At 40.0% G+C, this 24,321-nt stretch overlaps 2 protein-coding genes and 1 non-coding gene across 3 annotated transcripts; 1 reads left to right on the top strand and 2 right to left on the bottom strand.

Moving 5' to 3' along the window:
- The first annotated feature begins 9,451 nt into the window (after positions 1-9,451).
- Positions 9,452-11,634, top strand: LOC115698750 (probable E3 ubiquitin-protein ligase RHC1A). The gene is made up of 2 exons (XM_030625915.2): positions 9,452-9,713; positions 10,460-11,634. Exon 2 carries the CDS (start codon positions 10,545-10,547, stop codon positions 11,427-11,429), a length of 885 nt encoding a protein of 294 aa, XP_030481775.2. The 5' UTR covers positions 9,452-9,713; positions 10,460-10,544; the 3' UTR covers positions 11,430-11,634.
- A 106-nt stretch (positions 11,635-11,740) lies between these two features.
- LOC115698749 (transcription elongation factor SPT6 homolog) lies at positions 11,741-22,724 on the bottom strand. Its single transcript, XM_030625914.2, has 17 exons — positions 22,473-22,724; positions 22,223-22,312; positions 21,265-21,394; positions 20,886-20,955; positions 20,634-20,784; positions 20,434-20,566; positions 20,078-20,324; positions 19,777-19,965; positions 19,595-19,702; positions 18,527-18,913; positions 18,332-18,442; positions 17,446-18,225; positions 16,199-16,340; positions 14,931-16,093; positions 13,931-14,140; positions 12,864-13,359; positions 11,741-12,492 (listed from the first exon to the last, which is right to left on the bottom strand). The coding sequence occupies exons 1-17, from the start codon at positions 22,501-22,503 to the stop codon at positions 12,116-12,118; spliced, it is 4,815 nt and encodes a 1,604-aa protein (XP_030481774.1). The 5' UTR covers positions 22,504-22,724; the 3' UTR covers positions 11,741-12,115.
- On the bottom strand, positions 16,506-16,616 carry LOC115701741 (small nucleolar RNA snoR80). Its single transcript, XR_004008727.1, has one exon. It is a non-coding gene; the product is annotated as a small nucleolar RNA snoR80 (small nucleolar RNA).
- Positions 22,725-24,321: the final 1,597 nt, after the last annotated feature.

Below are 24,321 nucleotides of genomic sequence, written 5' to 3'. Positions count from 1 at the left end.
TTGAAGAATTGATCAGAAGGGGAAAATTCGATAAGTATAGAAGAAACGAGGAAAGCCATCCCCGAGCGGATGACAAAGGAGAAAATCAGAATGCGAGTGGCTCTAGAGCACCTCGCAATATCTTGACTATAATCGGAGGACCACACATCGCGGGCGACTCTCGCAAATCACAAGAACGGTATGCCAGAGAAGCCAAGGAAAAGCCGCTTACCAATGTGAACAATCTTGGTGAACGGCCAGAGAAGCTCTTCAAGAGAGACTGCGAGGACATTGTCTTCATGGAGAGCGATGCGAGATGGGTCCACCACCCGCATTCTGACGCACTTGTGATAATTGCCAATATAGGTGGAGATAACGTCCATCGCATATTGGTCGACAATGGAAGCTCGGTAAATTTACTGAACTTCCAAGCTTTCAAGCAAATGGGGCTACAAGAAAAAGATTTGCGGCCCATGACATCGAGCATCTATGGCTTCACGGGAGATGTCATAGCTATAAAAGGGATGATCAAACTCCCAATCACTTTGGGAACTGCCCCGATAACTGCCAAGTCGATGGCCGACTTCGCAGTAATTGATCAATATTCGGCATACAACGCCGTGATTGGACGGCCGATTCTAAAGGAGATGAAGATCGTAACTTCGATCTATCATCTAACACTGAAGTTCCCCACTCCCTCTGGAGTAGGATCAGTGAGGGGAGTCCAATCTGACTCGCGAGAATGTTACAACGCAGCTGTAAAGGTCGCAGAAAAAAGGACGGTGAACGTTATCCACCTTTTGGACGCATCACCACCTCGCCAGGAAATCCTTCGGATCGAAGAGGTACCGCATATAGACAAACCAGACTTGGATCCGAGAATCCTTGATCACACGGCCGCAGCCCAAGCCGCGGAAGATACAATCGAGTTACCTATAGATCCTATAGACAATAACAAGGTTTTGAAAATTGGTTCTAGATTAAACAAACAATTGCGAGAACAATTAACGACTTTTCTAAAACAAAATCTTGATATTTTTGCCTGGAAACATTCAGATATGGTCGGGATATCTCCACAGGTCATGTGTCATCGCTTGAACATTGACCCCGAAGTGCGAGGTGTCCGACAAAAGCGCCGCAAAATGGACCCCGCGAGGTACCTAGCGCTGAAAGAAGAAGTTGACCGCCTCCTTGCCTGCGGCTTTATACGGGAGTCATTTTACCCCGACTGGTTAGCCAATCCGGTACTTGTGCCAAAGCCCAATGGCTCATGGCGTACCTGCGTTGACTTTACAGATTTGAACAAAGCCTGTCCCAAAGACAGCTTTCCTCTTCCTAGCATTGACCAGCTTGTCGATGCCACTGCAGGCCACGCACTTTTAAGCTTCATGGATGCATACTCGGGATATAATCAAATCCCGATGTACGAACCAGACCAAGAACATACCTCGTTCATTACTGATCGAGGACTATACTGTTATAAGGTAATGCCCTTTGGTTTAATAAACGCAGGTGCGACTTATCAAAGGCTAGTAAATATGATGTTCGCAGACCTCATTGGAAAGACAATGGAGGTATATGTTGACGATATGCTCGTAAAATCGCAACATGCGAAGGATCATGTCACGCACCTACAAGCCATGTTCGGCATATTGCGAAGATATAAGATGCGTCTAAACCCTTTAAAATGCGTCTTTGGAGTGGGTTCCGGAAAGTTCCTCGGTTTTATGGTAAATCAACGAGGAATAGAAGCCAATCCTGCGAAGATTAAAGCGTTGGTAGAAATGCCATCACCGACTAAGCCAAAGGAGGTTCAGAGCCTCACAGGCAAAGTCGCGGCTCTAAACCGCTTCATATCCAGATCCTCTGACAAGTGTAAAGAGTTTTTTCAGATCTTGAAGGGTAACAAGAGGTTCCAATGGGATGAGAAGTGCGAGCAGGCTTTTCAGGCGTTAAAGACGCATCTGGGGCAACCTCCAATTCTATCAAAACCGTTGCCCGGCGAGGTCTTGTCAATTTATTTAGCCGTCTCCGAGTATGCGGTCAGTTCGGTACTTGTCCGCGAGGACCAAGGACGTCAACACCCTGTGTACTACGTCAGTAAGCGATTACTAGACGCCGAGACGCGTTACCCTCAGATGGAGAAACTAGCCTTTGCCTTAATAATATCGTCAAGAAAATTGCGACCTTATTTCCAGGCTCACAGCATTGAAGTTCTGACAAACTTCCCCTTAAGGCAAGTTTTAGCGAAGCCAGAGGCATCGGGGAGAATATTAAAGTGGGCCATGGAATTGAGTCAGTTCGATATCAGGTATAAACCAAGAACTGCGATCAAGGGGCAAGCCCTCGCAGATTTTATACTTGAGCTACCGAGAACAGAGATAGCGGTTGTAGACGGTGGAAATGACGTCGTCATGACAGGCAAAGACATATGGACATTGTATGTCGATGGGGCCTCAAATAATGAAGGTTCTGGTAGTGGGATATTGTTAATCAGTCCCAACAATTTCAAGGTACACGCTGCTCTACGTTTCGAATTCTCTGCATCTAACAATGAGGCCGAGTATGAGGCTTTAATCGCAGGTCTGAAATTGGCCCTCGAGATGAAAGTCGAGTACCTACAAGCATTTAGCGACTCTCAAATCGTGGTATGTCAAGTAAGTGGAGAATACTTAGCGAGAGGCGGAAGATTGGTTAAATACTTAGCCATCGTCCGTGAAATCATGCAGAAATTCAAACATGTAGTTATATCTCGAGTACCGCGTACTCAAAATGCCCATGCAGACGCCCTGGCCCGACTGGCCTCCACTAGAGAAGCCGAGTTACTCGACGTAATTCCGGTAGACGTATTGTCACATCCAACCATAGATCGAGAAATAATCATGGAGATCGATGACGCTCAGGAAATTACTTGGATGAGTCCTATTATCGCATACCTCGACAAGGGGGTCTTACCTAATGATAAAATAGAAGCAAGGAAATTGCGACAACGAGCAGCCCGCTATGTGATATATGACCAGAGCTTGTATCGCAGAAGTTTTAGTCAACCACTTCTCAAGTGTATCAGTGGAGAAGACTGCGGTTATATACTGCGAGAAGTACATGGGGGAATTTGTGGCAATCACACTGGAGGCAATTCCCTTGCCTTAAAGATCATGCGGCAAGGGTATTACTGGCCAACATTGCGACAAGATGCCCTCACATTTGCAAAAAGGTGTGATAGATGTCAGCGAATAGCCACCTACACACACCAGCCTCCGAGTAACCTCCATTCTATCACGAGTCCTTGGCCCTTTGCAATATGGGGAATTGATTTAATTGGCGAGTTACCCAAGGGAAAAGGCGGGGTCAAATACGCTGTAGTCGCAGTTGACTATTTCACAAAGTGGGCTGAAGCAAAAGCACTCGCGACTATCACCGCAATGAAGTTGCGCGAGTTCGTCTACACTTCCATCATCTGCCGTTTCGGCATCCCGCACACGCTCATTTCAGATAATGGAAAACAGTTCGACTGTAAAGAAATGCGGCAGCTATGCGATGATTTGGGGATTAAAAAAGCCTTTTCCGCAGTCGCTTACCCGCAGAGTAATGGACAGACTGAAGCAGTCAACAAAATAATTAAGCACACCCTAAAGGGAAAATTAGAAGATCGCAAAGGGGCATGGCCGGATGAATTACCGCAAGTCTTATGGTCTTACAACACAACCCCTCGATCTACAACTGGCGAAACACCCTTCTCACTTTCTTATGGGTGCGAGGCCATGTTGCCAGTAGAGGTTGGGGCTGGATCCTTGCGCAGAGACGCTTTGGATGTCTCGCAGAACAACGAGAATCAGTTGCTTTACCTTGATTTTTTAGAAGAAAAGCGTGATAAAGCACAACTACAAAACGCGGCTTATCAACAACGAACTGCAAGGTACTTTAACTCGAAAGTTAAGATAAAACCTCTGCGAGTAGGGGACCTGGTCCTAAGAAGAGTAATGCCAAACACCAAAGTCCAATCTCACGGAGTCTTCGGAGACAATTGGGAAGGACCGTACATGATCGCAGATCAAATTGGTGATGCCACTTATCGACTCGCAACACTCGATGGGACCGCGATCCCACGAGCATGGAATAGCGAGAGCTTGAAATTCTATTATCAGTAATATTCGCGTCCTTTGATTCGAGTACTTATACTTAGACATTTATTGTTCAACATAATTCCTAAGTATAGGGGCATGTATACCCGCATGTATTACTGATTGTTTGAATAAAAGTGCCTGTTAAGTTTTTTCTACTTTGTTACACCAATCTGTAATTAAAGTCGCATATATATATATATAATCGCGGTCACACCAAGTTGTGATCAAAGTTGAAAATAAAATCGCAAGTACCCATGTACTGCGTAAATATTAAAATGCATACTATCCCCGCGAGGATAGAAATTTGTCCAAAAAGTAAGATAAAATTCTTTAAGTACAAAAGTGCGAGTACCCGTGTACCGCATATATAAAAAAAAAAAAGAGTGAAACTAAGATAGAAAATAATCAAGCAGCGGGAGTAGTCTCATCGGGGCAAATTGACCTCATCCACGATCTTGCTCACAACTTCATTCTCGACCTCCTCAGCCTGCACTCCCTCGATTTCATCTGGAAGGTTGCCTTGAGTCCGGGTAGGAGACATCGAGCGAAAGGCTTCAGCCATTTCAGCAGCTTCATCTCCAAGCAGCGAGAAGTCGAAGTCAGGGACCTTGGAGAGAGTAGTATAAATGTAATCAGACACAGCCTGATCATACTGTTTTTTCCCACTCTCTTTCTCAGCCTCCAAGTCGCGAGCCATCTCAGCGATCGTGTCCTGCGACTTCTTGAGCTCGAGCTCCAACTGTTCTTTGGCCCTGTTGACTTCCTCGAGCTCCTTGTGAAGTTCCTCCATCTTGGCCACCTCCTGCTTCAGCCTCTTTATGTTTTCTTGAAAATGGGCGTTCTGCCTCTTCAGCGAGTCAAGTTCCTTCGAAGGCGTGGCCGCGGCTTTCATAAACAAGGCCACAGATTGTACGGCCAGTTCAGTAGATCGAGAAACAAGTTCCTCATAAGGAATCTCGGCCAGTAATTTTTCCTGCATGGCCAGGAAGTCGCGAGGGCGAACGGAGAATCAATGACAACCTTCTTCCCCTTATCCTGAGTGGTCTTGGCCAACTTCTTGGAGGAATCTGCAGCGAGCGAAGTCATCACATCGCTCTTCCTCTTCTGGGCGACGACTGGTGAAGATGCCGGTGTCCCACCCTTTTGCTTGATCTTCAGGACAGGGGCAGACTTCAGGAAAGTCATGTCTACAAGCATAAAAGACAGATAAGTAAAAATCACGACTCTACCCATCACGTTATAGCAAAAGGTCGAGTTACCTGAAGCTTCTCGAGGAGTTTGCTTGGAAAGCCATTTATCTATCCGCTCCTGCTGTCTCTCAGATGGTTCTTTATATACTGGCTCCCGTTGAAGACTCGCGTTCTCGGGGATCAGTTTGTGTTCTCGCAATTTGGCAGTCGTACACAGCAATCGCCAGTCGCGATCTTGTACCGGAAGACTCCCAAGAATTTCAGCTACCCCCTTCTTATTCGCGCTAAGCGTTGGTCGAGCTGGTCTATCTGCGATGACAACAAAAGAACGAGTTAGCAAAAGATCTCGAAAAACAGAGTAACAAACTTTATCTAAGTCAACAAATATGCGACATACTGGGTCTGCGATTAAAGTCGGTTCTGATCCCAGGAACCTTAAAAACATAAAACCATTTTGACTTCCAGTCACCCATGTTCGAAACCATCCCCTCAACCCCGTTGATTTCAGAAGTCGCCCATTTACTAAAGCAAAAGAAGCCGTTATGAAGGCCCACGCTCTTTATGTCATAAAAATAACTAAATTCCTCTACTGACGGAGCTCTATGGGCGTACTCCATGTACATCGCATAGAAGGCTAGAACAGTGCGATAACTGTTGGGTGTTAGCTGAAAAGGCGATACGTCATAACGTCTAAGAATGGCTGCGACGAAAGGATGAAATGGGACTGATACACCACATCGAAGAATAGGTATTGAGATGACCACGTCCTCTGTGGGGATGATCGCAGGGTTGGTGAACGGAAGATGCGCTCTCTGGGAGGGTTTGGGACTTTGAAACGCAAGCCGCAACAAATTTAACCTCACGAAAGTGGTGAAGTCAGATTTGACGACTCTCGAGACTAGGTCTTCGCATGAGAAAGGCTCGTTCAGTTGGGAGTCGTCAACCGAGTCCGTCCCGCTCCCTTCCGCTTCCTCTTCTTCCCCACCTGACTCGCGGGCTGGAGTAGTCCATCCCTCCTCCACCTCCTCGACCTCGATGTCAGGAGCCTGCCTCGTATGGATGAGGTAGTCGCGTGCTGACACTGTGGATTCGCTATCTCGGATATCGATTGCCCCAGGTTCAGTAAGCTCCTGTACCATCTTCTCGATCTCCACAGAAGACATCGGACCTAACTCTATCTCCGCAGCCTCCATTTCGGAGATGTCCGTAGGGAGAAAACTGTCCCTCTCCTGGTCCGATTCCCCGTCAAAGGCGCGACCTCCTGATCCGAGCTGCTGGCTATCCGATAGATCGCTCATCTGAAAGATACAAGATCTTTTCAGCGTGATGAATGTGTGAAAAGATAAAGATAAGTGATCTCACCCGTAGCAAACTATAAAAGTCGCATTCAGCAAGAAAGTCAGACTCTGTGCGAAAACTGACCCTTCTATCGATATGCGAGAAGAAATGTAACTATCTTTGGGCGAGTAATTCACGCATCCTCGGTTGTGCGGTATACCTCCAGAAACGGCTGGGCGTTTCCCAGTGACTCAAGAAGTATGCATTTTCGAGCATAACCCTGAAGTTACTGGGAGACACCCACCGTTTCGAGACAACCTACCAACCAAAAAGTACGATCATTCGAGCATTAACGCACGTCAACAAATGGCTGGGCGTATCACAGTATCTCAAGGGACATATAATCGCGTATATGGCCATTAGAATACTGTGACACACCCACCATTTGAAATGGCAATTAATACTCTTACCACTCAGCCCGCGACACGAAAAGATCCTAAAAGGTCTAATCAACAGTTAAACAGAAATAAGTTTGGAAACATGCGATTATTCAAGTTGTTCAACCGAACCCTCGCGAGTATTCAAATTGTTCATCCGAATGTCCGCGAGCATTCGAAGACGTGAATCAGTAGTGATCAGTTTTTTGCGGTTATGTCAATTTACAGGCCCTACACTATGAGTATTACCCAGTATCATTGACCAAAACACATAAATACCCACTAGCATACCCTCCTAAAAGAGTTTTCCATAAGCACCCAAAACCAGAAAGAAAGCACATTTTCCCCAAAAAACAGAAAACGAAAATGCAGGGATTTAGAAGCTAACCTTTAGTTTCGATTCCTGCGGTTGTTCTCGATCACTTCTGAGAATGAAAATGCTGTGGAAAATGACAGAAAAGTTGGAATGAATTTCTTTTTTCTGGGGTGTATATACTGGGGAGAAGTTAAGAGAAAGGAGGGAAAAATGGGATATTTGATTCGTATCAAAGCGTTTAAATACCCATATCCCTTATTTATTGGGATTGTGACACGTGGCAACCAGAATGCCTAAGGTCGCCCAATCTAACGGCCAGCTATGGCCACGCCTACACGAAAACCGAAGAGTTTCGTGACGTGGCATCCTAGAGATAATGAAAATTAATCATTACAGCCGTCATTTTTCGAAACCCTCGATGGGACAACCAAAAGGTCACCTCCTCGTGACAACCTTTCACCTGTCTCTCGAGCAGTAGTTTCCCTCAGTGACCGCTCAAGTCACATCGCGAAACTAGGGGCATGTGTTATAGTGAGATTTCTCTCACCTAGAAACTCGAGACCAGACCCCTCCTTGAAGGACACGTGTATCCAGACTTCCAGTGAAGGCTGAAATGTCCAGGAGAGGCTTCTCGAAGTTTAGACCTCGCCCAGGATAAAACCAGCGAGGTATCGCGGATGCGACTTAATTCACACCGCATAACCGTAATCCTCATCATACAGGGTAGACCCAACTCGCATATGTCAGAACATGTGCGAGTGCCTCCCTCTATACCTCCGCGGCAAGTATAGAGGCCAATGCCCTATGATGCAGTTTTGGTCCCAATGACCCAATAGCCCTAACGGACCAATGTAAGTTCGCATGTCCAGATGCTACCAACTTCAGCATGCGATGTTTGTAACGAGCGATCACCTAAGGACGCAGACGTTCCAAACGTACGTGCGACCCCACGAACTCAACAGACGGAACACGAACGGTCAACTCGCAGATGCGAAGGACGCATACGTTGATGAGTTCAGTAACTGTCATATATTTATTAATGTTAACGTTGTCTGAGTTTAATTATGACAATTTAATGTGTAAATAATGGATTAACAATAAATGTGATCCTCATGTAACCGATTGGGCACCTGCTTTGTATATAAAGGGGTGATCCACCGTGAAAATGGACCTACGAATCCCTTGCTACAGTGGACTAAGCAGAACAAAATCTGACTGAACCACTATATTTCATCGTCTTCTGTATTTTTTCCGGCTTTGTTGTCTGTTCTCGCATTCCCATTTGAGTGCTCGCCGTTTTAGGTTGACTACTCGCATTTATATTCTTGCAAATAATTCTATCTTTTACCAGCTAAATTACACTTCTTGGTGTTGTGAAATTCTAGTAACAACACAATATTTTATCGATGATACATAATCTTCTGGATATATGTATAATTTATATAGATTTTCTCTATCATATCATAGACACACACATATTGTAAATATTATGAATGATAAGTACATAATATGTATATATATATGAATCAATAATAAATATATAAAAACATATACATACATATATAATATATAGATATATATAGATAAAAAGAAAAAAAGAAAACAAAGGATTCTTGAAATTGTTTCAGTCAGATAAGTATATATATAAATATATATTTAGTGTATCGTGACTTTGAAACAATTCAAGAATTTTAACAAAATACTTACATTGGGTCTTAGGAAGAGACTCATGCTTGAAGCTTGGGCAGAGACTCGTGCTGATAACGTGTTATAAAATAATATAAAATAATATAAAGTAGATGAGAAGAAAGAAGAAGAAGATGAAGAGAGAAAGAGAAAGTGAATGAGAATTTCTGAGTTCTTTATTCCAATGGGGTGAACCCCTATTTATACAAATACAAGAGTAAGATATTAAGAAACTAAGAAAAAGGGAAATTAAGAAAAAAGTAATGTTAATTACAATTAATGGTAATAAATAAAAGATTTGGACATCCACATAATTAATAATATTTATAACAGATACAAATATATAAAAAGTTTTTATTTATTTATTTGTAGCAATTCATTTATTTATCTATTGAAACATGTGATTACTAAAACCAAGAAAATGTTAGCAACGTCCACAGTGAGAGAAGAAGAAAAGATTTAAAGCACCACGTGTAACGGTGTAATTAAGGATAAGCGACAACAACCCACCTAGGCTTCTCCTCCCTCTTCCCCTTACTAATTAAATAAATAAAAATGAATAATAATATTAAACTAAAAAAAACCCCAATTTCCACTCAAATCCCCTTGGCCCAGCCTAGAGTTTCATCCAATCTCTTCTTCTCTCGCTCCTGGCGGTTTTTGGTTTTTCGGATCCACTTGGTTTTTTCTCGATTTGCACAAGGTACATCCTTGTTTCTTATTTTGATATCAGATGTGTATTTTCATTATCTAATCTAACGCATTTCTGGAAAAAAAAAATTATCTAATCTAACGCCCAATTTGGTTCAATTTCTTTTGAATTTTATGCAAAGATTATATCTCTTTTGTTAAGATGTGAGCTTTGATATTGTCATGTCATTTTGTTATTTGATTAAGCCATTCGGGACTTTTTTTTATTATTTTTCGTTCAGTTATGAAAAGGGTAGAAATTTGACGTGTTTTCTTCTGGATTTGGGCTCTTTTCTTTTTACCTAAAAAAGATATAATACTAATAATTTGAAATTGATTTAATTCATTTTAATTTAATCATTTGGCGAGTAATTTTGATTGGTAAGAATTTCTAATTTTTTCTATACGGGATTTTTATGAAATTCTCTTTTACATGGAGCTTAATGCTATTTTAGATCTGCGAAGTAAACCTACGAAGTTTCGATTCGATTTCCTTAAGCGTCATGACTCAATCGTACACCCTCTAAACGTTAGCGGGATTTAACTTTCCAATGGGCACCATTGATGTTCGAAAAACCGTTGCTTGAAATTTTTTGGACTTTTTGTTGTCAATTTTGGGAACGGAACTTTTTATATGATTGAAGTTGAATCAGTTTACGGTTTTATATGCATGTCACATTTTGTATTCAATCTTTTTTTAGTTTGTTAGTCAATATGTGCAGATAAAACCTTCTCTTTTATTAATTTATTTCCGTTCAGGTATTAGTTAAAGAAAGACCTAAGGAGTTCGAAGGACTAGAGTAGGATTCTATACTCTTAAAGATTTGTGAGAGTGAGAAAGAGGATGAGTGGCCGAAACACTCATTGGTGCTACAGATGTAGACGGCCAATTCGACTGCGAGGGCGAGATGCCGTTTGCCCCAGCTGTGATTGTGGATTTATTGAAAAACTTGATGATATTGTGCCAGCCAATCCAGTCGATTTGTTTGATCTGGATAGTGAGGGTGACCGTGATCGGCGATTCCAACTATTGGATTCTATCTCAACGTTTATGAGGCAACGGATGGTTGACAGAAGCGATAGACTAGATCTAGTTCCTGAACATAACCCAGGGGTTGGTCCTTTGTTAATCTTTGGTGGACAGATTCCTTTTAGGTTGTCCGGAAACGGTGGGTTCGAATCTCTTTTTAGTGGGACTCCTGGCATTGGTGTAACACGTGGTAATGTTGGCGATTATTTTATTGGCCCTGGGCTTGAAGAACTACTTGAGCAGCTTTCAACTAATGACCGACGACGAGGCCCTCCCCCAGCAGCCAGATCATTAATAGATGCCATGCCAACTATCAAGATATCTAGTAGGCATCTTCGTTCTGATTCACACTGTCCTGTATGCAAAGATAAATTTGAGCTGGGATCTGAAGCGAGGCAAATGCCATGTGACCACTTGTATCACTCGGACTGCATTATACCATGGTTGAGCCAGCACAACTCTTGCCCTGTTTGCCGCCAAGAACTGCCAGCTCAAGGACTTAATAACGCCAGGAGCTCAACTAATCGAAACAGCAGCAGCAGCAGCAACACCAGTGAAAGGGAAAACATTAGAACAAATAATGGAAGGAGACATCCATTGTCATATCTGTGGCCATTTCGCTCTAGTTCTAGTTCTAGCTCCAACCGTAACACGAGAGCTAGAACTAGCTCCCCAACTATGCGTGAAAATAATTACTAGATGGGGTATACTGGATGGCCATTTGACGAAAACTAATTTTTCAGGAGCATTAACTGCTCATCACAAGTGATCAGATTTTAGGACCCTGAAGACTACCTGTTTGATGTTTTAAATGCGAATGAAAATTATTGGAATGCTTTTCATGTAAAGTCTACTTCTCTTTTGATTGTATGTACTTCGAATAAAATGCTTTCGTTATATGTTCTCTCTGGCGTCTTCTTTGGTTTTTATTTATATATCCAAAAATGAGGTCTCTTATTTGGAATGTAGGAACGACAAATCTGTAACTCAAAAAATATAAAAAATCGAAGTAGACGATAATCCACCTCATCTTTCGAGATTTGAAGCAAAACACATTTCTCAGAATAGGGAAAAGCGTTTGAACAAGATAATAAGCCACACTGACATAGTGACTCGTGTTGCTTCAGCTTATTTATAGTGTCTGCCTGCTCTTTGGCAGCCATTAATCTCATCATGCACATGCTCCAAAACAAGACTTTCTTTTAAAAAAAAACATTGATAACTCATGTAAATGTACGTACAGGTTAGAAAAGCAAAAGCACCACAAAAGCAAAGTTATTATGTTCCATGGGCAGGAAAACTAGTCAAAACTCAGAAACGTCAGGAATAAGTGATGGCATAAGCATGCAGTTGGATGACGGGTTGGATAAGAAGTTTTACGACCCTCACCAACCACCTCCACTGCCAGACCATCCATTCCCGCTTTCAGACTGGGTTGAACTCTTTTTGGGGCCCGAACCCCACCCCCCTGTGGCTCCACCAGCATCCCTTCCTCTTCCACTGCTCCATTGTCCATTATCACTGTCATTGGCCCCACCACCCCAACTATTTCCACCACCACTGCTCCAACCATCATCTCCATCTTTGGCAGCTGAATCCCATTTGGGAGCATCATAACCAGACTCCTGTCTTTCATTGTTGGAGCTATTCCCTCTACTGTCGTATGAACCTCGCCCACGGCCACGCCCACCATATGGCCTAGGCACCCCACTTGGGTGTCCACCTCCACCTCGACTACCACCATTTCTAAAGTCATTGCGGTCTGCAACACAAACATGAGAAATGTAAATCACGAATCTCTAAAACCAAGAACCCTGTGACATTTGCTTACAGACAGAACATAGAAGCATTTTCAGAGACTATCTCAAACAGGTATGCATTAGATTACAATATCACAAACATGAACGTGGAAGCTAATATCTATTAATTTTTGTTAATATTTTTAGCGTTCTCCCTGCCTAACCTTACAAAATTTAGGAACCAAGAAACTATAATAATTGCTATATTAGACCCAAACCTGTGGAAACAAATCAAATATCTGACCATTTGGGACCTCTTATGATCATTTGAGCAACCTCTCAAACGGTGATTAAACAAAGTTAAAAACCCAAGTATGAATCTTTTCAACTTCACCTGTTCTTGAACCCGGAGTAGAAGAACGTTCCCTGTCAAAAGAATGACCTCTCCGTCCACCCTCGTTTGATGAACCACCCCAGCCACTGCCAACAGACGTCCCCGAAGAGCCCCCAGCTGCAGGACTTCGCATCGGCACCATAGCAGCAACTGATCTAATTGATGGTGCTGAATCATGCTGAGGATCATCGATATGCCGCTGAAAATATGCTACAAGGCGATCAATGTCCTCAAACATCCTTTTTCTGAACTTGAACCCTTTTGGATAGAGACCAATATACTCATGGTGTGGATTTGAACTTCGTATGTAAGTCAGAATGAAAGTGCCAGGATGTTCATGGGATATGCCAAAGCAATAAACTATCCTCATAGGATGCTCTGCTTTCTCAATTTTCAAGAGTTCATCAACTTCTGCTTTTGCACCTTTCTTAAACTTACGGTAACTTAGCATTGTCTTCAGATGACCCACCAAAGGATCAACATATCGATCCATTACCTATTATGAAGTTATAAAGAACCACATGTCAGATTTCAGATAATTAATGTCATACAGTGAATTTTTTATTTTTTTTAAAAAGGCCACTTGTCTTGGACTGACCCCCACTCTAATTTATTGAAAAGCCTCACTTGTAGCAGACGAGAACTGGTGGTAACAATGAAAAATAGCACAAGACAAAAAAAATTAAAATAAAACTCAAAAACATGCTACATCAAGGTTTCCCACTGTCCACGTAAGTCAGATGGTGAAATTTTTATCCAAAAATGAGTTAGGAAAAATCCATGAACACCACCAACTAGCCCTAAGGAGCAATAATTATCCAAGTAATAATTTCGATAAGCTCCAGAATAAAATAACCAATTCTAATGTTAGCTTCCTACGGTTTTGTACACGAGAAAGACCAAAACAAGTTCAACAGTCAGTAAGGGTAATCAGTTACAGAAAACAAAAATTATATTCAACAATTTTAAGAGCAATGAAACCTAAATTGAATTATTAACTATTAGGTTAGACTCAAAGACTTAGAAGGTCCAACAATTATATGAAAGGGCATGTATAGGAAACTAACCTCATCCAGATCTTCAAAATTGTCCTCCCCAATTTTCAATGTCTTTCCTATACGGAGTAAGCTGGTGATGTCCTTGTGCTCCTTGCCACCTTCAACAATGTCTTTGTGAGCATAAACTCCATCATAAACTTTCAAAGTCAATGTTAAGAATGAAGGTCCACGTGAACTAGGACGGATAACACTTTCACCAGGATCCTTATCAGACAAAAACTGAAACAAAAAGAGATGAAGAGTTGCTCAATCAACCAAGTCTTTACATTGTTCAAAGTGCATAATAAATTTATAAAAACAGCCATACATTTGCCTTCATAATTCCTCCCAATAGTAAACTAAGGCTTCTTAATCCCAATAACTGGGTAAAATATACAACTCCAAATGATACCATAAAAATATCAAAAAACAACCACAAAAAATATAAGCTTTTATCAAACAATAAAGAGAAAAATAACACAAGTATCAATTTTAGATTAGTCCCTTGGTTTGGGGTTATAGACATAGGCTCTAATGTATCAGGTTTAGTGCTGAAAGTGCTATTGCTGTATTTTATGCCTTAATTTCTTATGTTATTTTATTACCACAACTTTCCTCTGACATAAGTGAGGTTACCTAAATAAACTTGGGAGGAGGTCAGTCTAAGACAAGTGACCTTTGTCTCTTTTCTTGAAAAAGAAAAAGTAAAAGGAAAAAAAATCTTAAACCATTTAAATCCAAATGTGAATATTTATCATTTGAAGTCCAAATATGCAGTCAACAATAAGAATCCAAAGGAAAAGCCATCAATCAAGAAAGCAGAAAATAACCCTATAATTCATTATGGTTAATTGAAAAATAGATCATTCTTCAAAAGTTCTATAGAGTTAATACATTGCATACATACAAAAGGTTTATCTTTTCTTACAAAAATAAAATATAAATTTACTACACAACACATAATTCAAACCCACCACGATCATGCAAAAAAATAAATAATAATTGCACGCACTAATTATTGAAAACATACCTGCATTGCTTCATCTGCAGTTATATTCTGAAAACGTGGATGAACAATCATTCTGGGCTTAAAAAGCTTCTTTGCTAGTTCTTTTTCTTTACGAGCTTTTTCTTGCTCACTTTGCAGATTGCTTCGATCTTCATGGTAATATGGATCAAGGTCCCCAGCATTCTGATATCGATTGTTTCTCATTTCACTCTCTTTAGAAATTAGGAAAACCTGATACCTATTCTTCTGAATAGATTTAATCTTGCAAGTGAGAATGTCACCTTCATGCAATCTGTCAGATAACTCAGAGATATCTCTCCCGTCATCCGAATAATCTTCTTTCATAAGCATCCCAGTCAACCCAGAATCAAGAACACAGATAGCCTTTTGAGCTTGAACCCTACGGATTGTGGCTTGAACAATTCTCCCCTCAGCAAGAGTATCTTCTGTTTCACCTGAGATCATATAGAACTCTTCATCCTGACTTGGCTCTTCATATTGTTTACGCCAGTCCTGAAAGCCGTGCATTAATTCCCTCTTAATATCATAAAATGTTTCTATCTTATTCTCCCGGTTCTTGCTTTTAGCATATTCCTCAACTGCTAGAGTTTTTAAAATAGTAGGCTGATGTCTAACATGCTCTATTGCCATCTCCATTGCATCATCATCATCATTTGCACCATCTTCATCATAAACATCTTTAGCCAACTCTTGTGCAAGGGCATAGGATTCTGGATGTATTCTTGTATCATCTAACAAATCAATGAATTGACTGCTGCTAGCCATCCCGCTGCACCGAACACGCAAAAAACCAACTGCATTGACAAACACCTTTTTACCGAGCCCATGGGCTGTCAAAAAGTCCTTTCTAGTCAATATTGTCGCAGCTCTTACCAAAGACCTTTGAAGAGATGCAGCCTTCCTGGGTCCAAGCCCAGAAACAAATTGCAACGGAGCAAATAACCATTCATGGCCTATAGCTAAATTTATGTCAAGGCCCACCTGGTTTGTAACATCTACCATGACCTGTTCAACCATTCCGTATTTCTCATCAGTGGTAAGAAAGGTTTCCAAGGGATTAAGTTTCCAAGACAAAATTTCCTTTCCAGGTCCGCATAGTGTGGATACCATGGCCAGTGGGTTTTGAAGAAATCTTCCTAGGGCTACAGCCCGTTTAACAATGCCTAACAAAATAAAAGGGAAAAGATCAACGAATATACATATTCAATCCAATTACATCTTTTTTTTAATAACTCCTAAAACATCTATGTTAGTGACAAAATACTTGCCTGATTGTCCAGGTAGCTGATCAGATGAAACCCGAGAATTTTCGTACAAACGAGGCAAGGATTCATCTCCATACACAATGCTTAGGCCGTCCATGTCATGCCCAACATCCCTTGGGTTTTCTTCCACCATCTTAAAGATAATCTGATACAAACAAGAGAAAAGTAAATTCCATTTGTCAAAATGAAGAATGTTTTCTCTAACCATTTCGTAATTTATTCAATCCAATTATTTTATGCACAACATTATTAAGGCCTCAAAAGCATGAAATTTGATCTTCAAAAGTTAAAAATAATTTGTAATACAAGGTTATGTGTGAGGTGCTTCCAGAATCAAATGGCATTGAAAAACATATATCAGGATAGCCACATATTTATATAGCACCCAAGCTATACTCGGATTAAATTTATCAGGATTAAAATGAAAAATGAAAAACAAAGGATTAAATTCAGATTGCATGGAAATGAAAGGTCCAAGCTTAAGAGTAAGACCTACTAAGAGCACACCCACCTTTCACATTATATTAATGTGTTTTATGTTAGCTTTGTAAGTCAAGTATATATTATTGTACGATTCAGCTTGCTAAAGTCATACAATAAAAAAATATGTATATAAGCAAGTTTAGTTACTAACTAAAGGATTAAATTCAGATTAAATTGACCAAATATCCAAATATGAAGGAAGATCTATTACAAAAATGATATAAAATGAAGTCAAAGAAAAAGCAAGGAAATGAAAGGTTCAAGCTTATGACCTAAGAGCAACGCACCTTCCACATTGTATTAATGTGTTTAATATTAGCTTTGTAAGTCAAATATATATTAATGTACGATTCAGCTTGCTAAAGTCATGCAATAAAAAATTATGTATAAATAAAATATGTATACATGCAAACTTAGTTACTAACTATAGGATTAAATTCAGATTTCACTGACCAAAGATCCAAATATGAAGGAAGATCTACTACAGTCATGACATAAAATGAAGTCAAAGAAAAGGCAAGGAAATGAAAGGTCCAAGCGTAAGACCTAAGAGCACACCCACCTTTCACGTTGTATTAATGTATTTTATATTAGCTTTGTAAGTCATATAATAATATAATATTATATAATACGATTCAGCTTGCTATAGTCATACAATATAAAATTATGTATAAACAAAATATATATATAAGCAATAAGCAAGTTTAGTTACTTGTATAAAAAGGTATCCAACAGCAATTTCAATCACTACAAAGTTAGAAGCTCACCTCATAAATATCATCCTTCAGGCGGGTACAAGACAAATTAACAGCCCCTAGAACAACAACATGAGGTTGATGGTCTGTCATAAACTTTAAAACCCGTTCTTGATCATTTTTCTTCCGTTGCTGATCAGTTACATTTTGAGACCGTAAGGTGAGGGAGCCAGTATACAGAACGTCTAGCACCTCTCCAGCTGAATCGAGCATCACAAATGTGGTGGCTGGTTTTCCTGGACCCCAACAGCAAGCCATGACCCTTGGTGCAGCTTCATCATCAGAGTTCATGTCATTCTCCTTCCTTTGATATGGTCCCACTGAAACTTTGTTCCACAAAAGCTTTCCATATTCCATTAGCAACCAGTTCTTGGCTCTACTAGTCAGCAAGGCTCTTGCTTCTTTCTCCATGGAAGGGAGGAGAAAAGTAAAAAGAGCATCCTGCAATATCAACTTTCGCTGCTCATTCCACAGTTGAGCAGACTTACTAACACCATCACTAAGATAGTACTCATTGAAGTCATTTATCAACTTATTTAGTTTCTCCTCTGGCAGCTTAATAGTCACTTGAAGAAGCTTTTCCTCTTCAGCTTTCTGGATGAGGAGCCACTGTGCATCCTTAAAACTAGTTAGTGGCTTTTCACGCAGCCACTTAACTCCAGAAAACTGATGAAAAGAATCTATTGCAACTTTGCCATCAGCTGTTGGGCAAGTTGATATCACAACATTATCCAAGTAATTGGCTCTAACATACTTCCTGACACACGGCTCACAACTTATCTCAACAGCTGCCTGAGACAAAGCACAACTAACTGTCAGGAAAATCAAATTAACAACACCATGAAGCCTCAAAAAGAAAACTTAAATACTAGAGAATACAAAGTTAATCAAGGCATACCATATGCCTAGCTCCTTTGAGAACAGCTTGAGGTGACTCAAACATGGCACAAGTATATGTAGAAGCCATCTCCTCTGGTGTTTCCCTGGCATCCTCCAATTCATCCATCCTCTACAATGAATTGGATAAACACATACACACATTTACCCAAAGTTCCAACATAAAAAGAATGGTAACTCCAAGAAACAAACTTACCATCCTTTCCAATGATAACTGCAATCCAAATTGCTCAGAGCTGTACCCAAACTTGCTTGCAACATCATACAAGCCAGCCTTACTGCAAACACTATACAGTGATTTCCTTTTGGGCCGCTTATATTGCCCTTCATCGGCACCAACCTCACCAGCTGGGAAATGCAAGTTAAACTTCGAGTCAACATCATCAACTTCTCTTTCTGATGCTGCAGCTTTAAGTGCATTCATAATTGACTCAAAAATGGGCTGATTGAAGGCAAGCTTTCTCTCATCATAAACACGTCGAGATTCCTCCTCAAACCGCTTATTGTAGTATAATTGGAGAGCACTCTTTCGTTTCTGAAGAAGCAACCACTTTCTGTCCAGGTCCTGAATTGCCCAGAGCACCTGCAAAGAAGCACGCAAACACTTATTCATTAAGTTCTGTTGTTCACCAACAGGATCGAGTACTGAGGCATTTTCCCTTAGTCTCGCAAGGCATATGCCTCAACAATAAGAAGAAAAACGTCATAAAATTCATATTAAAAAAACACATAATTCCATAACAAAGTCATAATATTCATGAAAAATACTAGTTAAGTCTTAAAATCATGAACTAAATTCATAAAAGGTTCAATTTCAAATGAAAAATGGTAAAAGTCCTAAACATATAAAGAATAAATACATGCGTGAGATAGATGAGGACTGACGAAGGAGGGACTCGACTGCGGAGAGATCGGAGATAATGTATGAGAGGCTTGGGGTTTTTAAAGTTGTATTTTTCTATTAAAAATCTGTTGAAAAAGGCCTAAACTAAATCCCATAGTCATTTAAAAGTCTGAAAATAGTTATTGGAAAAGCTTTTTTTTTTGAAAAAAAAAAAAAAAAGCCCAAATCAGCCCACAAAACAACAGCCCTAATACACAAAAAAGGCCCACTGTTGAGGTGTGCGCCTCAAGTACACCTCAATGACAGCTGATGAGGCATAGCCTCGATACGTTTTTTCACCAATTCGCCTCGAGCTCGACCGATTTTTAAAACTAAGATCACACAGTATTTAACAGTTGTTTTAGCCAAGAACACATTCACCTTATGCCACTTCAGACTAGGAGTTCTTTCAGTATCTTGATTGTCATCATCAGGATCCTTCAACAAGCTTAGACACTCCTCTTTTCGATACATAGCAATAAAAGGTATCTGATAACAGCAAAACAATATTGTAAATATATATCATTTAAATATGGGTATGTAAACATTGATTAGAGACTAACATCCAACTTCTGCACATGATGAAGGTCCAAAAATCTGATGATGTCATCCCTGTTTACAGATAAATCCTGGCCATGAGTCTCACCAAACAAAGGCATCACACCAGATGTAAGTTGCTTATGTATCCAGGTACTCTCAGCCATAATACTAATTTCATCCAGAGGAGGAGAACCAGTGCTTTCCTCAGAAACCTGGAGATAAATAAATAAATAAGAAATAAATGCGAGGCAAATTGCTCTCGTTCAAGAAGCTACACTGCACAATTACAGGAACAAATCACATATTTCAAGACAAACTCAGAACCTGCATTCTTTCTGGAACATCAAGCTCCCGAATCTGGTCGTCCTTCTCTGTCATATACTTTTCAGATAGAACAATTGGTTCAAATTCATCTTCAAGTCTCCTTTCCTTCCATTCACCAGAATCCAGTCCCTGTTTTCTAAGTTGTAACAATTCATCAACATCACCAAATATTTCATGAGCTTCCTGCAAAGCAGATGAGGAAACACCCGATGCCTGCCGAGATTTCTTTCTCTTCAACTTCCTCTGTCTGAACAAGATGTTAATGTATTAAAAAGAAAGCTTTGTTTTACAAAACAGCAGGAAGTTCCTAGATGGACAATTAACACAAAACAGAGCTGATGCTGATTGAGAAATACCTCATAGGAACTCCACTTTCATCAAATTCTTCATCTACAATGAAGTCTGCCATTTCATCATCGTCACCAATTTCTCCATCATCTTCCTCTTCCACTGGTTCCTCCTCTTCAGCAATGTCCTCAAGCAAAGCACCTGTAGCAGTTCATTGTTAAAATATATACACACACTAATTATTCTAGAAGAAAAAATCAAAATGTACCTTCATCGTCGCCAAATAAACTGCGCTTAAGCTTCTCCTCTGCAGTTCGTCCAACTTTACCACTTCCATCAAATTCCTCCTCATCAGAAAAACCGGAAGACTCCGCAGCATTTTGCCTCTGAGCTTTTTTAAGCCGTTTAAACTTTTTATCCTGACAATATTAAAAACAAGGACCCTAAAGTTAATCACAAAACAGAAATGAATTCGACTTCAAACTACACACGTAGACAACAAAAAAAAGATTCGCTCAACCTTCCTGCGAGGTATGACATTGTTATACTCAAGAAGCTCATAATCATCTTCATCAAGGGTGTACTCCTCTCTATAAAAATTGCAAGAAGAAACTGTCAGCAAAAACCTTATTTAATATAGCTAAAACAGAGACCAAGCTGCATAATAGATTCACCAATAAAACTTTCCAATTGTAGTGTCTACAGAAGATGATAAGAAAATAATTCTCAAGCAATATATAACTGAAGTAGACTAACATGGAAACATCAATTCCATTGGTGCTAGTTTAAAGGAGCACAAAAAAATCAGATTTTATATTTTCCCTCTTTCATAGGAATTTCAAATAGCAACTCCAAATTATCTAGACAAAAAGACAGCAACACAATGATCAAACACTCACTTTTTCTTTCTTTTCTTCTTTTTCTGTCTCTCCTCATCACTATCCACCCTATCTTCCTCTTCATCTGGTTCTTCTTCATCAACATCATCTACTATAAAACCATCCTTTTCATATTCATCTTGTCCTTCTTCTGCAATTAAATAAATAAATAAATAATCAATGGCACGGTTAACAATATATCAGACAAAAACAATCTCTAGAGAGTGCACGATTACAAGTGACAGAACAAACAGTTAATAATCCAACAGGCCTGTCCTTCTTGAAGAGCATTTCAAAATGCATCCACAAAGATTAAGACATCCAAACCCTTAAAAGGCTTAAAGTATAACTAGGAAAATGATAACAGAAAATTTAAGTTATCAGAAATCCCAAAAGTTAAGATGGTTCTTTCACTTCAGTCTTCTTCAAAGATAAAATTGTCATCTGACTCATTTCTACAACCATCCATTCTCCATAAGCTAATACTTCGGCATAATTATTTTTCAAAGATTGTGCTTTCGTCAAATTTACGGTGAAGCAATCTTTGCCGCATATGATTTTGCAAGTTTCTCTTAAGCTGTATGGGGATATTATTGGGTTATAAGAAATCCTTCCAACAATTGCACATTTGTTCAAGACTTCGTCGTTAACGCAGCTACAATCTCTCTTTTTCCGCCAAAAATAAATAAAAATAATATCTTCTCTTTGACCCCATAAGAGCGAACCAATGACCAAAACCTGATCCTTTTTTGGTCAAAATTACCACTGCATGTTCTCATCATAACTGACCCAATCCAACCCTACGCCCACAAAGTTTTCAATCTTCTATGAAAAATCCAAAGACAAAAGCAAAGCTAGACCAACTAAACCTAACCTTCCAATCCAATAAAGCAAGAAATTAAAGCTCAGAACTCTATACAAACTATACAAACTACATAGAGAAAAAAAAAACGAGAGGCGAAAAACTAGAAGAGCGTACCGTCATCCTCATCCTCTTCATCGTCGTCTCGATCATGACCTCCGTCGCCATCAACAGGCTCCCTGTCTTCCTCGTCGAGTTCGACCTCATCTGCACAAATTGAACATCACCAGTATCAAATAACGCCATAATTCCATTAGAAAAGAAGAAAATAGGGCTAGGGCTTGGGCCAGAGCTATAGCCCAATAATTACATGGAAATAGACGCAAAAAAAGTGGTTTCGATGAGAGAGAGAGAGAGAGTGACTAACCTTCTTCGTCGGAAACCACGGCTTTACCCATCGTGTTAGGGCACCAAATAGTGGAAAATGGGGAGAGAGGTTGGGGAGGTAGAACTAGGAACCAGAGATTTTCAGGAAAAGACGACGAAGACGAATTTCTAAAAAGCCTGGGTGGAATAAGTTGATAGGCGTGAGTCCTTGTTCGAAACGACGACGGTCCTTGCGTCTCTCTTGTGTCGTTTATGAAATGTTAGCCCCACAAATATTCTTTTGAAGTTTTTTGCCTCGCTTTTAGCCAACAACAGCAAGTCTTGATTGTAAGCGATAAATGATATAATTTAGATATAGTATGAAAAGATAAATAAAGAACACACGATTCTTAAAGAGGTTCGGCCCCGAGCAGTTTGGTAATAGTCTACTCCCCTTAATTCGTATTTCCCTCCTTTAAAGCTCTTACAATAAAATCTCTGGGTATGCTCTCTTAGATCTCTCTTCAGTAATTCTTCTGATCCTTTGTCTAGTGAAAATAGATCACTATTTATAAGGCTACATATTTGAGGGAAGCTTTCCTTTTTTTCTTACAATGTCTATAATTGGTAAGATTACACATTACATATTTAGAATACACAAATTGTGGGATTTGGACAACTTGCCATATCTCTGTGATACGATCCTTGATTTATAGGGATTGATCTTGTGCTTCACGATGCCAATGCCGAAATTGCTAAGTGTTGGCATGCTACTCGGATTGCTCATTGCTCGGCTAGGAGGACCTCGTCCGTGCAGGTATATGCGGTGTTCTGTTCGGAATATCTCTTTCGAGCAGGTATGGAGAATCGGGTCCACGTGTCACCAGCATGTGATGCCACGTCAGAGTGCAAAAATTGGGATAACATTTGCCCCCCAAGTTTGTGTGGGACTTACGAAGTTGCGTGGAGACTTCATCCAAGCTACCTTTACATTTGAATGGGTAACACGTGTCAAATGCATCTGTTCGCGATTTGATGTGAGTCTAACTAGGCGTCCCTTCGATTTTCGGCTAATTAATGCTCTGACTAATTAATGCCTCGAGACACATTTCCCCTTGCACACTTTTGACGGTTATTCTCTTGAGGCACTTGATTGCTTTTAATTTCCCAATATTTACTTTTGGGGGAAATCGAAGCGTCTAAGGGATTTTGAAATGATTACCCATTTTGACAAGTGTGCCTATAAATAAGGCTAAAACTTTTTCAGAATTTACTTTCACCATTTTCTCCACAAAACATACTCAGGGCAAAAAATAAGTTTCCTTCAAGTATGTCGTGAGATTTCCAGTAGAGGTATCCGAGCAGCTCCATCAAGACAACGTTTAGGCTTCAAACAGTGAGTAAGTTTTCAATCTTTTCTTTCTTTAACTTCGTGTCTTCAATTTTCTGGATTTCCATTGTAGAAAATACAATTGTTCTTGACTTGTTGTAGAAGATACATAGAGAATCGAGGCTCGAAACTTTGTAGTTTTTTCTATAATAGTTGTTGGAATATGTTTTACCAGGATCTAGATTTACTACCATGTATGTTATTTAACATCCTAAATATGAATATCTAAAACAATGTAAATAAACACATATAAAGTTTCTAGAAAACCTTACATTGGGTGCAGCGGAATATTAATGGCTCCTTCCACTCAGATCTCTAACCCTTGTATCTTGTCTGTAGTAGAGTATCACCAAGATCTGAGCCTGAATGTCCTTTTCTTGATTCTGGATTCTTCGCAGCCTTACACACTATGATTGAGATACCACTTGATGTGTGTGGGCACTCACTCTATCACTCAAGGTATGAAAATACGAAGAAGAAAAGAGAGAAGGGTTGGTTCGAATATAGGTATAAAATAGAT

The sequence above is a fragment of the Cannabis sativa genome, chromosome 8 (assembly GCF_029168945.1).
Source record: "Cannabis sativa cultivar Pink pepper isolate KNU-18-1 chromosome 8, ASM2916894v1, whole genome shotgun sequence".
Classification (NCBI taxonomy): domain Eukaryota; kingdom Viridiplantae; phylum Streptophyta; class Magnoliopsida; order Rosales; family Cannabaceae; genus Cannabis; species Cannabis sativa.
This window is presented reverse-complemented; position numbering and strand designations above follow the sequence as displayed.